Source organism: Chiloscyllium plagiosum, unplaced genomic scaffold (genome assembly GCF_037043375.1).
Source record: "Chiloscyllium plagiosum isolate Xiang-an unplaced genomic scaffold, Cpla_swu_hap1 HiC_scaffold_1, whole genome shotgun sequence".
NCBI classification, from domain to species: Eukaryota; Metazoa; Chordata; class Chondrichthyes; order Orectolobiformes; family Hemiscylliidae; genus Chiloscyllium; species Chiloscyllium plagiosum.
The window spans coordinates 4,865,499-4,881,086 of record NW_028270139.1 but is presented as its reverse complement, the minus strand read 5'-3'; the positions used below and the strand labels follow the sequence as shown (position 1 = coordinate 4,881,086).

The 15,588-nt window shown below is 42.0% G+C and overlaps 1 protein-coding gene across 1 annotated transcript in view; it reads right to left on the bottom strand.

Moving 5' to 3' along the window:
• The window catches only part of lrba (LPS-responsive vesicle trafficking, beach and anchor containing), an 897,133-nt gene that overhangs the window by 542,540 nt on the left and 339,005 nt on the right, over positions 1–15,588 (bottom strand). Inside the window, exon 34 of the mRNA XM_043699616.2 lies at positions 3,342–3,406. Coding sequence (XP_043555551.2) covers positions 3,342–3,406 — 65 coding nt within the window. The remainder of the gene's footprint in view (positions 1–3,341; positions 3,407–15,588) is intronic.

Genomic DNA, 15,588 nt, shown 5'->3' with positions numbered 1-15,588 from the left:
CTCCAACTAGTGGAAAGATTCTCCCAATTCCCACTATCGTCAGAAATGCTCAAGTATCTGGATGCCAGACCTCTTAAATGGTGCCTTGTAGAGTCACAGAGATATACAGCACAGAAACAGACCCTTTGGTCCACGTCATCCATGCCAACAAGAAATCCTAAATTCATCTAAGACACCCTCACTTTACCTCTGGGGTTCGGAGCTTTTGTCTGTTTTGACAAAGGCTAGAATGAGGTCAGAAGCCAAGAGACCCTAGTAGAACCAAAATGATCAGAACTCACACGTAAGAAAGATTTGAAAGCACTATTGACTATCGCTTCCATCACTTTGCTGATGACAGAGAACAGACTAATAGGGAGGTAATTGGCAAGGTTGGCTTTGTCCTGCTTTTTGTGGATAGGGCACATCTTGGCTATTTTGCACTATTCCTGGAACACAAGTCTTCAGTTGCATTGCTAGAACATTGACTTGGAGGTGCTGGTGTTGGACTGGGTGGAAAAGTTAAAAATCACACAACACCAGGTTGTAGTCAAACAAGTGTATTTGGAAGCACTAGCTTTCAGAGCGCCACATCTTCATCCACAATCACCTGAAGGAACAGTGCTCCGAAAGCTATTGCTTCCAAATAAACCTGTTGGACTACAACCTGGTGTTGTGTGATTTTTAACTTTGCTAGAACATTGTTAGTGTTGTTAGCCTTTGCACTATCCAGTCCTTCAGTCATTCATATGGAGTGTATCAAATTTGCTGAAGATAGGCGTATGCAATGCTGCAAACTTCCAGAGACTTAGATTCAATGCTAGATGTGGCAGAACTTGGATCAGATTTGTTGGTTGAAGGATCATCTACCTCTATGACATGCTGTTTACACAGTTTGACATGCAAGTAATCCTGTGCTATTGCTTCACTAAGTTGATAGATCCCTTCTGGGTATGTCTGCTGCTGATCCTACTATGCTGCCCAAGTATAAACAAAAGAGCTGAACTTCAGAGGAGAGGCAAATGTGATTACCCTCAAGGAGACCTAAAAAAAACAGTCAATGGGAATATTTTCTGCTGCTTGGAGTCCTATCTGGCGCAATGAAAGGTGATTGTTCGAGGATTATCATTTCAATCCAAGGACACTGCAACAGTTGTTCCACAGGATGATGTTGTAGGCACAACAATATTAAACCACTCCATCAATCGGTCAGAAACTGAGATGATTTTTGATTACTGCACAATGATCAGCACTATTCATCGTTCCCCAGATACTGAGGCAGACCATGTCCATGTAGCAAGATGCACTGTGGCAACTCACCAAGTCCTCTCCCTAACAGCCTTCTAATTGTGGGACCTCTACCACTTAGAAGGACAAAACCAGAAGACGGATAGTAGCATTACAATCTGTAAGTTCCCTCCAAGCTACACAAGTTCCTGGCTTGAAACTGTGGTCACCATTCTTTCACCATTGGAGGGGCAAAATTCTGGAATTCCCTTCCCAATTGCACTGAGAATGTCCTCACATCCCCAAGGACTGCAGTGGTTCAAAAAAGCAATTCACATACTCTTCTCCAGGACAAATAGGAATGGGTAAGTTCTGGCAATGCCACATCCCTTAAACAAATAATAGAAAGTGATACAAAATATATTGACTGGTTACCTGCATCTGTGAGGGCAGGAACCTTAGTAGGTCACCAAGATGACCAATCTACTCAACATTTTCGTTGAAATGATTGCAATTACTTCAGTTTTGACTTTTGCATTCATGATGGGCTTTGCCATCATTGTTGATACATTGATAATGCTTATGATGCCTGTTCCTCTGGTTAGTTGTTTTACTGAAAACCACCATTCACAACTGGATTTACAGTTTCTGGAGATCTTTGATCTGATCGGTTGTGAGAGAGATCACTTAGCCGTGTGAAAGGTATGGCACCTGTTTAGCATGTATATTGAATGATGTTGTAGCTCCTCCTGTTTTTGTTTTGTCAAAGGCTTTTTAAATATAGTGATCCAAGAAAAGCTAGCTCACTACCACATTCCTAAGGGGAGCTCATGTTGGACAATAATATCAGCACCACCAACAATAACAACATCCCATGAGAAATCAATAAAGGAAAAATTATTTTTGAAGCAGATATTGTATTGCATGATACCAAGTGCAAATCCATGCTTCTTGTCATTTTCCCGTAAGCTAAAATAGTTTATATGTCATCTGTATATATGAAATTAAGAACTATCAGATCCCATTAGTGCAGTGAAAAATTTCTTGACTAAATTATTCAACCACAAATTTTCACCAAGATCTGATTGTGCTCCCTTAGCACATAACGTCTAAAGAAAGGGCTGTTAATTACTTGCACTGCAACATCACTAATTGATTTGTTAATGATTAACATCTAATTCAGATGTTACCACTCTCACATGTGCACAGAATCCTAGTGTTATTGGAGCTCATAAAAGATTCATCAAGGGCCAAATTCAGAGCAACCATCCTCTTCCAAGAGGTCAAAGCAGGTCAGGACCATATAATGAAAACGATAACAGGCCAGCTCCTTCCACTGCAACCTAACACCCTTGTTAGTTGACACTGGTCCCCGAGATCAAATATAGTAGCAAAATTCCTAATTCCCCCTAAACAAAAGTGTTGTGCCAAGCATTATCACAAACCTTAAGTAAACTTAATTAATTTGAACAACTTCCTTGCAAGGCAGTGTTATCTGCCATGAAAAATAATTCATCCAACATGGATAAAAGAAAAATTAAAACCGCTACTGCACAAGCGGAAGAATTGGACGTTTATTAAATGAAACCCATTCTTTGACTTAGATATTTTGCAAATATTACAAACCACATATTTACGCAAAGTATAAATTAAACACATGATAACAAGCAAATAGTTTCAGACAATTTAAGTTAATAGATATTATCAATGCATTTTTTTTCTCTTTGCATTCTTAATTGGTCCTGAAGAATAGAATTTTTTTCAATTTATTTTAGACAGAAAAATGTTTATTGGTATTGGAAAAAGAAAATAATCTTGAAAAATAGACAAATCAAAATCTCTTAACTTTTCAGTGGTACATTACATGATATAGAATTTTTTTTTTCCCCAAGGAGAATGCAGACAAATGCTTCAAATAAAAACAACTTCGTCCACTCAAAACCTGCCCAGTTGAAAAATTCATCAGCAGTTACTCTAAGACAAAGATCACAAAATCTTTTGTTTGTTAGCACAAGTGTAGTTAAATCTTGAACACTGAAGTTGAATCTAAGGTCATGTCAAAAAACTATGCATAGATATACTGGAATAAATGATCATGTTTTGCAATTAAAGCTTTATTTAAAAAAATCCATTACCTTCCTTCGTTAACAAGCTCAATAAATGCAAGACCAGCATTTTTCTGAATGGAATTCTGCCATTCCTGTAACAAAAAATTGGGGGAAAAATTAAAGCAGTATTCACAAGTGAAATGCACGAAAAATAAATCTGATTTCAACATGATCCACATGCTCCATAACCTTCACACCACTGCAGCCAACTGACTTTTGTATAAATCTTTATCAAAGCAAAGATAAAAATAGCCAATTAAGAAAATAAGACATTCATCACAATATAATTTAGCATTGTCTATGTCACACAATTACAAAGGAACACCCGAAAGAACTTCCAAATTAGACTCAAATGAAACAAATCTTGAGTGAATTTTAATAACTTTTGAAGAAACTTAATAGTAAATGCCTTCCATGACCAACATAATATTTCAATGCTATGTCCACATTAGAAGAACAAAAAAATGTGCTGTAAAGGGTTGAGGTTGCCATCTCCCAGTGGTACTGGAATAAAAACAAGTTAAAAGCATCAGGGCTTGACCACTAATGTTTCTAAAGTGCCGGAAATCATATTTTAGCACTTCAAAGAGGATAGGTTAAAAGATACAATTAACTGAGTCAATAGATTTGCAGTTGCATCAAGATTGTAATTTGATATTATTCAGAAATGTTTCAAAACATAGCTGAGTTGCAAATATATTTTAGGACAACAAATCAAAAAAATAGAACTGTGCACAATAGGTTAAATTGAATCCTTAACGTAAAAAGATTAAAAATGTATTACATTTCCCTTTTGTGTGGTGCTCATGTTTAGTAAACAATCCATTTAGAGTCATAGAGTCATAGAGATGTACAGCATGGAAACAGACCTTTCGGTCCAACCCGTCCATGCCGACCAGATATCCCAACCCAATCTAGTCCCACCTGCCAGCACCCGGCCCACATCCTTCCAAACCCTTCCTATTCATATACCCATCTAAATGCCTCTTAAAATGTTGTAATTGTACCAGCCTCCACCACATCCTCTGGCAGCTCATTCCATACACGTACCACCCTCTGCGTGAAAAACTCCATTCAAGTTAATTATATATACATTGGCAGGTTAGCATTCCTGTTTGAGTTAAAAGACTGAAGGTTTACTCCCATTTCAAAGACCTTAAAAACAAAACACTGATGTTAAATAGATGCTGCCTTTGTATTTGTATTTTCATGACATGAAGCATATTGTGTAATACCAAAAACAATTAGCAGGAACACAGCAGCAGGAGTAGGTCCCTAGAGCTTCTTCCATCATTCAAATAGATCATGTCTTATCTGTATCTTAACTCCATTTATCCACCTTGATGCAATACTTCTTAACATGCTTGACATAGAAAAGACATGTTGATACTTGTCACCTCAGACAGCCTTTTCTTTAGGGGTGGTGGTAGGTACAAAATTAGAATCAAACAGCACTTGAACAGACCCTTTGGTCCAACTCTATGTTAAGTTGAAAAGAATGATATTTCCCTTTTGTGGGGCGCTCATGTTTAGTAAACAATCTATTTGTTCCACTTTTTGTCTCAGGTTTGCAAAAAGTATGCACTGATCTCCAAATAAACCTAAAGGGGACAGAGGGCTAATCCATTTCCAAACAAACATTCTCAAATCAACCAGGAAAGTTCACTCACAGAAGCAACCAGAGTGAAGTCCCCACAAACAAATGTAAGGAAATGGTGAAGACTTGCCCATTCAATCACAGGCTGATTTCCTTCCATGCTTGCTGCTAATTGGCTCCCTAGTGAGTCTATACAGAAGACAAGTAACAATCAATGTTAGGCTCAGGGTAATAATCACTCTTGGATACAGTCATGTTTCACAGAAACATACAGGGAAACTTCTTCTGTGGCATGTATCAGTCAGAAAGGACTTCATCCGTGCTTTGCAAAATGTCATGAATTCTGCAACCCATTCCTGGAAGTATAAAAACTACACAGCTTCCACAAAATGCAAACTTCAACCAATGCAAAGTGGGATGGATAAAATTAACCCATTCCTAACAAATTCTAAAGGATGACAGCAAACCATACATGGCTCTCAGTATTGTTGCAAAACCTGACCAGGTCAAAATAAGCAAACATCATTTATCCAGGCCATGAAAGCATATCAAATTAGTGCAACATATTCTTCTGTACTGATCAACATGTGTCTCCTATGAATTGCTACACAGTTCAGAAAACGCATACACATTTTTCAGAAGAAAATGCAATAAAAGGGGAAATGCAACGTTTTCCTCTGAACTTGTGAACAGTTCAGAATGTTGTTCTAAATTTTGTAATGCTAATTTAGTTTTTCACTTATCTGCTGGATCCAGAATGCCTACATTGGCAAGACCTTGCAATCTCTCCAGACCTTATCCATACAACTTCCAATTTCTCATCCCCACAGCCATCATTCAAGTCAGGCTGCCTTCAAGACAGGGAAACAATGATTTCACAACCAACAATTACCAGATTTTCCGTGCTTTGGCAGGGGAGCTCCAATTTCCAGATTCTCTGTACCTAACCAATCCACTCAACACACCCACTCACTGACGCACCCCACTGAGATCCTAGCTGATTAGGTAAGGTCATATCCAGTCCCATGAATCAGATGCACCTCAGTTAACTCTTTCAAAATAATTATGTCGATATAAGTTAAGAATAAAAGATAGAGGGCATTGATAAGATGGTCACTTGAGCACACATAAGTTGTCTTAGGAACAGTGGTGGCGTTCCTATCTCTGGGCAAAAAGGTACAGGTTCAAGTCCCACCAGCCACAAAGGTGTGTCATGAAAAATGCACCAACCACATTTCAAATTCTAACCAAAAAAGTCATTTCTGAATTACCCTAATTGTGTGGTATACATTGACTGCCTGGTGATTTTTAGTCACATGGAAAAAAAATTTGCAGCATTTATCAGAATTGTTCGATCTACTTAAGGAGGCAGGCTTGGTGATAAACCTTGCTAAGAGTGAAAATTCATGAAAGCACAAGTCATGTTCCCAGGCCAAGTTATCGGACATGGACAGATGGTCCCATGGAATGTAAAAACAAAGGTTACTGGGGAGTTTCCTATACCAGCGACGAAGACAACAGTACTACAGTTCCTTTTATGAAGTAGGTTTATTGGAGATTCCTACTGAATTTTAGCAGTGTGACTGCTCCACTCACTGAAATACTGAAGAAATGCAATAAGTCTCAATGGATGGAATACTGTCAAAAGGCATTTGACAGCCTGAAAGCTGTGTTAACCACCGCTCTGTATTAACTACACCGAATTACACAAAGCCACTCAAGGTGGCTATCGATGCAAGTGATGTGGATGTTGGTGGCATGCTCTTTCAAGATGATGACGAGGAGTTAGAAAGACCTATTGGATATTTTCCAGGAAACTAAAGATTCATTAACAGAAATATTTGACAATTGAGGAGATCTTGAGCTTGATTTTGGCATTGGCATTACAACATTTCAATGATTATGTTGTTAGTAATGTGTCTGAGACAATCATATATACCGATCATAACTCATTAAAGGTTTTGGGGAAATTTCAAGACAAAAATTTCAAACTGTTTAGACGGACCTCATTGTTGCAGCCATTCAATTTGACAATTGTACATGTTGCCAGACGAGAAAACGTAAATGCCAACGTGTTGTCGAGACTTCAATGAAAAAACAAATTCATTTGGTGGCAGGAGTTAACAGACTGAAATACAATGTAATCATGCATGTTTGCATGGTTATAGTCAATGTAATGCATATGTATTGTTGTGTATTAACAGAGTAAGACTAAGGGGTTTTAATATGAAGCCATCTTTACATATTGATGGGTTTTTTTCCCCAAGGGGGTAGTTGTGCTGATGCTGCCCCTTTAACAAGGTTGGGCGGCACAGTGGTTAGCACTACTGCTTCATAGCGCCAGAGACCCGGGTTGAATTCCCGCCTCAGGCGACTGTATGTGTGGAGTTTGCACATTCTCCCCGTGTCGGCGTGGGTTTCCTCCGGGTGCTCCGGTTTCCTCCCACAATCCAAAAATGTGCAGGTTAGGTGAATTGGCCATGCTAAATTGCCCGTAGTGTTAGGTGAAGGGGTAAATGTAGGGGTCTGGATGGTTGCGCTTCAGCGGGTCGGTGTGGACTTGTTGGGCTGAAGGGCCTGTTTCCACACTAAGTAATCTAATCTAATCTAAGTTATTTTGCCCTTGGTTTTTTTTCAAGCAAGGTCATAAAGACAGAGATGCCGAATTGTCTACTTTAACAAGGCAGGAAAGTGGCCAGGTTCTCCAACTTCAGGTTTTTTCTAGTTTGGTTTAGTTTTAACAGACAGTCAGAACTGCATTGGAGGAAGATTCTGTGCTTCAGCAGATGATGCCTGCCTGACTATTCTCTCTGAAATCTCTTCTACTTGTAAGAACCTGTGTTTGAATTTACTGTTTGCCAAGGGGTGCGTTTATGGGATGTTACAGAAATTGGAACAGCTCCTAAGTTGCAGCATCAAGTTAGTTGAGTTTTCAAATAGTTGTTATTCTAAACTTTTTTTTGTCTTTCAACTAGAGTGTTTAAATAAAGTCTATTCCGCATAAAGCCAAGTGTTTTGACCAGCTGCATCACACCTGGAATATGCATGACACATCTGCCTTTAAAATAAGAAAAAGTTAGGATCGAGGCTACCTTGAAATATTTTGAGGGGGTCTGACCTGGTCCATACCATAGTGCTGGTTAAGAATGACATTAAGATGTTGGAGAGAGAAAAAAATTTGGTGGGAGTTGAGCAGCAAAACGTTAATGATGGTGCTACTGGCATGTTCAATAAGTTTCCAAATATTAGATGTGGTAAAAGAACACGTGCAGGGAAATCACAGGTATACAAGTACTGATAAAACCATAGTTGAAACTTTATTGCTGGAACAGCACAGCAGGTCAGGCAGCATCCAGGGAACAGGAGATTCGACGTTTCGGGCACAGGCCCTTCTTCAGGAATGAGCAGAGAGTGTTCAGCAGGAGAAGATAAAAGGTAGGGAGGAGGGACTTGGAGGAGGGGAGTTGGAAATGTGATAGGTGGAAAGAGGTCAAGGTGAGGGTGATAGGTCGGAGTAGGATGGAGGCGGAGAGGTCAAGAAGAAGACTGCAGGTCAGGAAGGCGGTGCCGGGCTGGAGGGATCCGGCTGAGACAAGGTGGGGGGAGGGGGGATGAAGAAACTGGTGAAGTCCAAGTTCATCCCCTGCGGTTGGAGGGTTCCCAGTCGGAAGATAAGACGCTCCTCCTCCGACCGTCGGGTTGTTGTGGTTTGGCGGTGGATGAGTCCAATGACCTGCATATCCTCGGTGGAGTGGGAGGGGGAGTTGAAATGCTGTGCCACAGGTTGGTTGGGTTGGTTCGTCCGGGTGGCCCAGAGGTGCTCTCTGAATCGCTCCGCAAGTAGGCGGCCTGTCTCCCCAATATAGAGGAGGCCACACCGGCTGCAGCGGATGCAGTAGATGATGTGGGTGGAGGTGCAGGTGAATCTGTGGCGGATATGGAAGTTTCCCTTGGGGCCTTGGAGAGAAGTGAGGGGGGAGGTGTGGGCGCAAGTGTTGCACCTCCTGCGGTTGCAAGGGAAGGTGCCGGGAGTGGTGGTTGGGTCGGTGGGGGGTGTGGATCTGACAAGGGAGTCGCGGAGGGAGTGGTCTCTACGGAAAGCTGATAGGGGAGGGGAGGGAAATATATCCTTGGTGCTGGGGTCTGTTTGGAGGTGGCGGAAGTGACGGCGGATGATGCGCTGTACATGGAGATTGGTGGGGTGGTAGGTGAGGACCAGTGGGGTTCTGTCCTGGTGGCGGTTGGAGGGGCGGGGCTCAAGGGCGGAGGAGCGGGAAGTGGAGGAGATGCGGTGGAGGACCATAAGAAGCAAGAACAGAAGCAGGTAATTCAGCCCATCGAATTTAGCTCTGCCATTCACAAGATCTGATAATCCTCAACTCCACTTCCTGCCTTTAACCCAGAACCCTTGATTCCCTTAAAACTGAGATAGATTGACGAGACGTCTATCTCAGCCTTCAATACACTTAACGACCTAGTCTCTATAGCCTTGTGGCGAAGAATTCTACACACTGACTATCCTCAGAAATTCCTTCTCATTTCTGTTTTAAGTGGGTGACTTTTTTTAATAAATATTTTTATTAAAATCTTCAGATCTTTTACAAGATAACTATATATTAAAAAAAAACAAAAAGATACAGGTAGTACAACAGTGTCATATTACAATACTATTAATCATAAACTACCTACTATTCTCCCAGACCGAATGTATCTATTCAACATAGACTAACCTACAATTAAATTAAACAAAAATTTAATTTAAGTTGAATTCAAATTATCTTAAATTAAATTATATCACATTACTTTATTCTACTTCACTCATCACACCTCCACTGAAGGCCCCACGTCCAGGAGCACCAATCATTGTACCCATTTTTTTTTCCTCCAGCTTCCCCCCCTCCCAAGGCCCAACGGGTGCCCAAATTGATTCCCAAAGCTATACCACGTCCCTAATTAATATTGCTGACAAGTCTGCATCAATATAATTTAAAAAGGGCTGCCACATTTTGTAAAACTGCTCCATTTTGTGCTACACCATATTTGAGAGGTAGTCTTGGGGGACATGCTCCATCACCAGGCTACGCCACCCCATAAGACCTGGGGGGTTTTCCAACATCCAATTCATTAACATGCTCTTCTACACACCCGTGCATGAGAATGTTACACAGTCTCTTCCAGTGTGCTCCCAGAGGGCAAATCTCCGAATCTTACAACATGACCAAAAGCAGTGTGTGAGAGTGCCTATACTAATTTTACATTTGGGACACCCTGGAGATGCTCCTCTCTTGAATTTAGCTAGCTTCTCTGGCGCCATATGAGCCCTGTGTAAAATCTTCACTTGCATGGCTTGCGCTTTGTTGCATATTGAGATTTTCTTTACATTTTCCCATGTGTCTTCCCATGTTTCCAGTGAAATGTACTTTCCTAGTTCCGATTCCAAGTCCTACAGAGTCTCTCCACATCTCCTAAGGCAAATCCCTCCTGTAAATGATACAAAATACTAACTGAAAGAGTGCCCGTGCACCAGAGCACTCTTTTTCTCCACATCTGACTGGTAAGGCTGAGTCAGAGCATGGTCTTCCTCTGTATATAATCCCTTATCTGAAAGTACCAGAAAAAGTACTTATTAGACAATCCATATTTCTGACTTAGTTGGCTAAACGACATCAAGACTTCCCCCTCGAATAAATCTCCCAAACAAGAGATTCCCTTATTCTCCTATAGCTTAAAGCCAGAGTCCATTGCCCCAGGTTTAAATCCTGGGGCTCCCGCCAACAAGATAAATGGCAAGGTCTTAAGTCAATTGTCCTTGTCTTGCCTCATTATCCTCCAAGCTTTCACCCTATTTAAAATGGTGGGCTCTTACACTGCTCAATCACAGAATTCATCTAATCCATGAATAATAAATTAATTAGGGGAATCTTGGCTGCGAGACTTCAACGTCAAACCAAATCGACTCCAAGTCTCCCCCCCCCCCCCCCCCCCCCCCGTACCCAGTCACATACATATCCTAACAGGGCGCTTATTTGATATCTCCAAGTCTGGAAGGTCCACCCCTCCCTCACCCTGTAGTTGCAATTTAGTAAATTTAATTAAAGGGCACCTGCAACACCAAATAAAGGACCCAAGCCAACCATTGAGCCTCTGTAACACTTGTCTGGGTAGCAACAACGGGAGCATTCCCATGGGGTGCGACAGGTGAAGAAGAATATTCGTTTTAATCAGGGCTACTCAGCCTAACCATGATAACAGTAATCCATCCCACTGCTGCAAATCCTGTTTTATCCTCTCCAGTAGTTGTTCATAGTTAGCTTTATACAGCTGGTGGAAGGCAGGGGTAAATAAAACTTCCCAAATATTAAAAAACCTTTTGATGACTATCTAAACAGGAACTGTATTCCATCCTTCAGATCAGGTCCCTCCTCTAATCTCCCCCACCGGCATGGCTTCCCAAGTTTGTGAAGTTGATCCTGTATCCCGAAAAACCGCAAAATACATTTTTTGAATCAATCGAGGAACGGACTCCTCTGAATCGGCCAAGAACAAAAGGAAGTCATCAGCGTATAGGGTGATCTTATGCTCCCCCATTCCCACCCTTGGAACCATTACTTCAGGACCCCTCCTGACAGCCTCAGCTCAATTGCCAAGGTAAATAACATGAAAGAGGACACCCTTGTCGACTACCTCTCCCAATACTAAAGTTATCCAACTTAGTGCCATTTCTGATGACTGCCACCTTAGGATCATTATACAACACCAAAACCCACCTACCTACCAAAGACTTCCCCCAGACCAAAGCACTCTAGGACCCCAAACAGGTACGGCCATTCTATCCGGTCAAAACGCCTTTTCCGCGTCTTGGGAGACCACCAAACCTGGGATCAATCTTTGCTGGCATACCTGCACTATTCCTGATGAAGGGCTTTTGCCCAAAAAGTCGATTTCCCTGCTCCTCATATGCTGCCTGACCTACTGTGCTTTTCCATTCTAATCTAGACTCTGGTTTCCAGCATCTGCAGTCCTTGTTTTTGCCTACCTGCACTATGTTCAGTACCCTCCTTATATTGTTGGAGGAACTACGGCCCTCGATAAAATCCGTCTGATCTTCTTTCATAATATACGGCAATACCTTTTCCAATCTCAGGGCCAGCACCTTTGACAGAATTTTAAAGTCTGCAATCAACAATGAAATTGGTCTGTGTGAAGCACATATCTCCCTTCTTTAAAATGAGGGAGATATTAGACTCCCTAAGAGAGGGCAGAAGATAATCCTGTGTATATGAATAGCTACACATCCCCAAAAGTGGCACAACCAACACATTTATGAATTCCTTATAAAATTCACTCGGGAATCCATCTGGTCCCGGTGGTTTGCCACTCTGGAGACGCTTTATTGCTTCCTGCACCTCTTGTATCATCATAGGCACATTTTACAGGGAGACCTGCTCTGCGCTTATAATGGGGAAGTCCAGATTCTCAAAAACGGACTGCATTCTCGTTGCACTGTATTCGCCTCCCTCTGACCAGTATAACTCTGCAAAGTATTCCCGAAATCTAACATTGATCTTCTTCAACTCATAGGTAATTACGCCAGCCTTCTCTCTAATAGACATAATAGATTGGGAAGCATTTTTCTTTTTAACCAGATATCTACCTGGTTTATCTCCAAATTCAAACAATCTCTGGTTAGCAAAGAAGACCTTTTCTTTGCCACCTGCGTGAGCAATGAGTTGAGAGCAGCCCAGAAAGCCGTGACCCGCTGCAGCTTGACCAATGAAGGCCTATTATAATATACTTCCTCAGCTACTTTCAGCTGGGGCTCCAGCATCTGGTGCTGCTCCTCCCTCTGCTTCCTTCTAGTCATTGAATACTAAATGATCAGGCCTTGTAAATATGCCTTAGGAGCCTCCCAAGTATTACCGGATTACTGGCCATACCAGGGCTGATATCCCAAAAGGCACTGAACCTTCTTGTAATGTGCTGAACAAATTTGCTATCCCTTAACAGAAATGGGTCCATGTGCCAGTGCCATACACCCTTGATTTTAACATCTAAAAACACTGGCGCATGGTCAGAGACAGATATATTCCCAATTTTGCAAGTCAATGTTCTGTCCAAACAATCTAATGGCATAAAAAGAATGTCAATTTGCATGTGGCACTTGTGTGGGTTGGAATAGAAAGTAAAGTCTCTTCCATTAGGGTGGAGATGCTTCCACACATCCACAAATCCCAACTCTTCAGACAAGTCCACAAACTGTCTAGGGTGTACCTGCCGGGCCCCTTGGCATCCTGTCTACCAAGGGATCTATTAGGCGGTTAAAATCCCTTCCTATGATTGTACTGTGCACCCCAAGATTTATTAACTTAGCTATGGAGGGATATGGGCCAGGTGCTGGCAGGTGGGACTAGATTGGATTGGGATATCTGGTCAGCATGGACGAGTTGGACCGAATGGTCTGTTTCCATGCTGTACCATCTCTATTACTTTATAACTAAGAACTATTCTCCCAGTGTCTGCATGGGTTTCCTCTAGGTGCTCCGGTTTCTTCCCACAGTCTAAAGATGTGCAGGTCAGGTGAACTGGCCATGCTAAATTGCCCATAGTATTAGGTGCATTAGTCAGAGGGAAAATGGGTCTGGGTGAGTTACTCTTCGGAGGGTCGGTGTGGACTGGTTGGGCTGAAGGGCCTATTTCCACACTGTAGGGAATCTAAAGGAGGAGAAAGAGTACCCTATCAAAATGCCCTGCCAAAGCTTCATGTTCCTTATCAGCGTAAGTGCCTGTCCTTCAGCAGGGCGATGTCAACCCTTTCCTTCCTAAGTCTTGACAGCACTTTTTTTTTTAAAATGGAGGAATGGCTGCCTTTTACATTCCAGGTGCACCACCTGAACAAATCACTAGCCACGGTCGTCCAGGGTTGCCCATGGTTTCCCAAGAGGACGAAGCTTATCTGAGGGGCAGCGAGCGAAGAAGACATTAACTCTATCAAGTCTAAAATCAACTCCTATAAAAACTACTGCAACTGAAAAACTAACAATTACATTAAACGTAAACATACACCAAAATAAACCCCAATTCACAAGTGAACTCGACCTTTGCCCATAGGGGGCAATCCTCCGAATCCTTGCTACGATCCTGGCTCCTTCCAAATGAGACCGCACCCTAGTCCCAGGCAATGCACAGATAAAGAAAATGTTATTTACATTCTGAAAGTTAACAATGGACGCCCAAGCTCCTCCCTCCACACCTCTTCTCCATACATCTTAACAACAGGTATAGCCACCCTCAATCCAAAAGAAAAGGAAGGACAGCAGCAAAAGAAAAACCTAGACAATGACCAACCAACCAAAATGATAAATAAATCAGGTTTTACACCAAGACTGTACAAAAGCTTTAAAACCGATAACCATACAAAGAGGAGAGAGGAGTAAAAGAGAGGCAGAAAAACTGTACCATTGTCTGTAATGGTGCTCCTTACCCCACCACTCCCAACTACAGTCCTTCATTTCAAAGGATTCAGCCTTTTCTGCTGAATGAGAATTGTATACCATTCCTCAGTAATTGAAACGCAACACCGCCAGGTATCTCAAGGAATATTGAATGTTCAGATCCCTTAATATTCTCTTAACTTCATCAAATGCCTTTCTCTTCTTAACTACGGCTCCTGAAAAATCTTGATAAAACATTATTCTGGAGCCTTTGTATGTTAAAGTCTATGGATCTCTTCCTAGACTTCTTGCTGTTTCAGTCACTAACTGCTTTTTATAATGCTGGAGTCACAGGGGCATGGGTCCAGCCCGGACCTGCGCATTGCGATCTAGTGGGCCCACTCCACACTCATCAGGCCCAACTCCAACTCCAGCCCCAGGAAAATTGGGAGCCATTTCTCCAGGAATCCAACGATGTCCTCGCCTTCCTTGCACTCCAGGAGACCCACGAGGTGAAAGTATTTCCTTCTATTTTTGTTTTCCAGGACATCCACTTGCTCCTGAAAGACCCGAACCTGATCTTCCAGCATTCAGATCCTTCCTCCAGAGACCTCTGCCAGTTTCCAATGTCGCGGTCCTCTGCTCCACTGCTTCTCATCTTCGGTGCAGTGTTTGAATCTCCTGCTCATGCTTTTTCAGCATGGCAGATTTTGGCTCCATTGCTGCTTCAATCTTTTCTTAGAGTTTGGCAAACTCAGAGTAAATGCTGCTGCCCTATTAAATCCAATGGGGCCATCCCAGGAATTTGAGTAATGGTTATGGGTACCCCGCCACAGTGCCCAGCTTGCTGTACTTCTTTTGCCCCTTTTCCTTTATTTGCCTTCATCCTGATCTTAAGAGTTGTCAAGCCACAATTTTAGCAACTTCAGATGTTCATTAGCTTTATATCATCAATTTTTCTCTTAGGGGCGGTTAATGGGGGGGGCGGTGAAGATCCACCTTGTCAGGGGGTATGGCACAGAGCCCAGCACAGCAGCCCACTCAGATCGCCGCCATCTTGGACCTCTCTTAAGTGGGTGACTTCGTAATCTGAGATTATGTCCTCTGATCAAAGACTATCCAACAAGGGGAAAACAACTTTTCTGAATTTACCCTATCAAATCCCCTAAGAATCTTGTATATATCATAACGTTGCTTCTCATTCTTCTGAACTTCAATGAGTACTGGCCTAACCTACTCAATATCT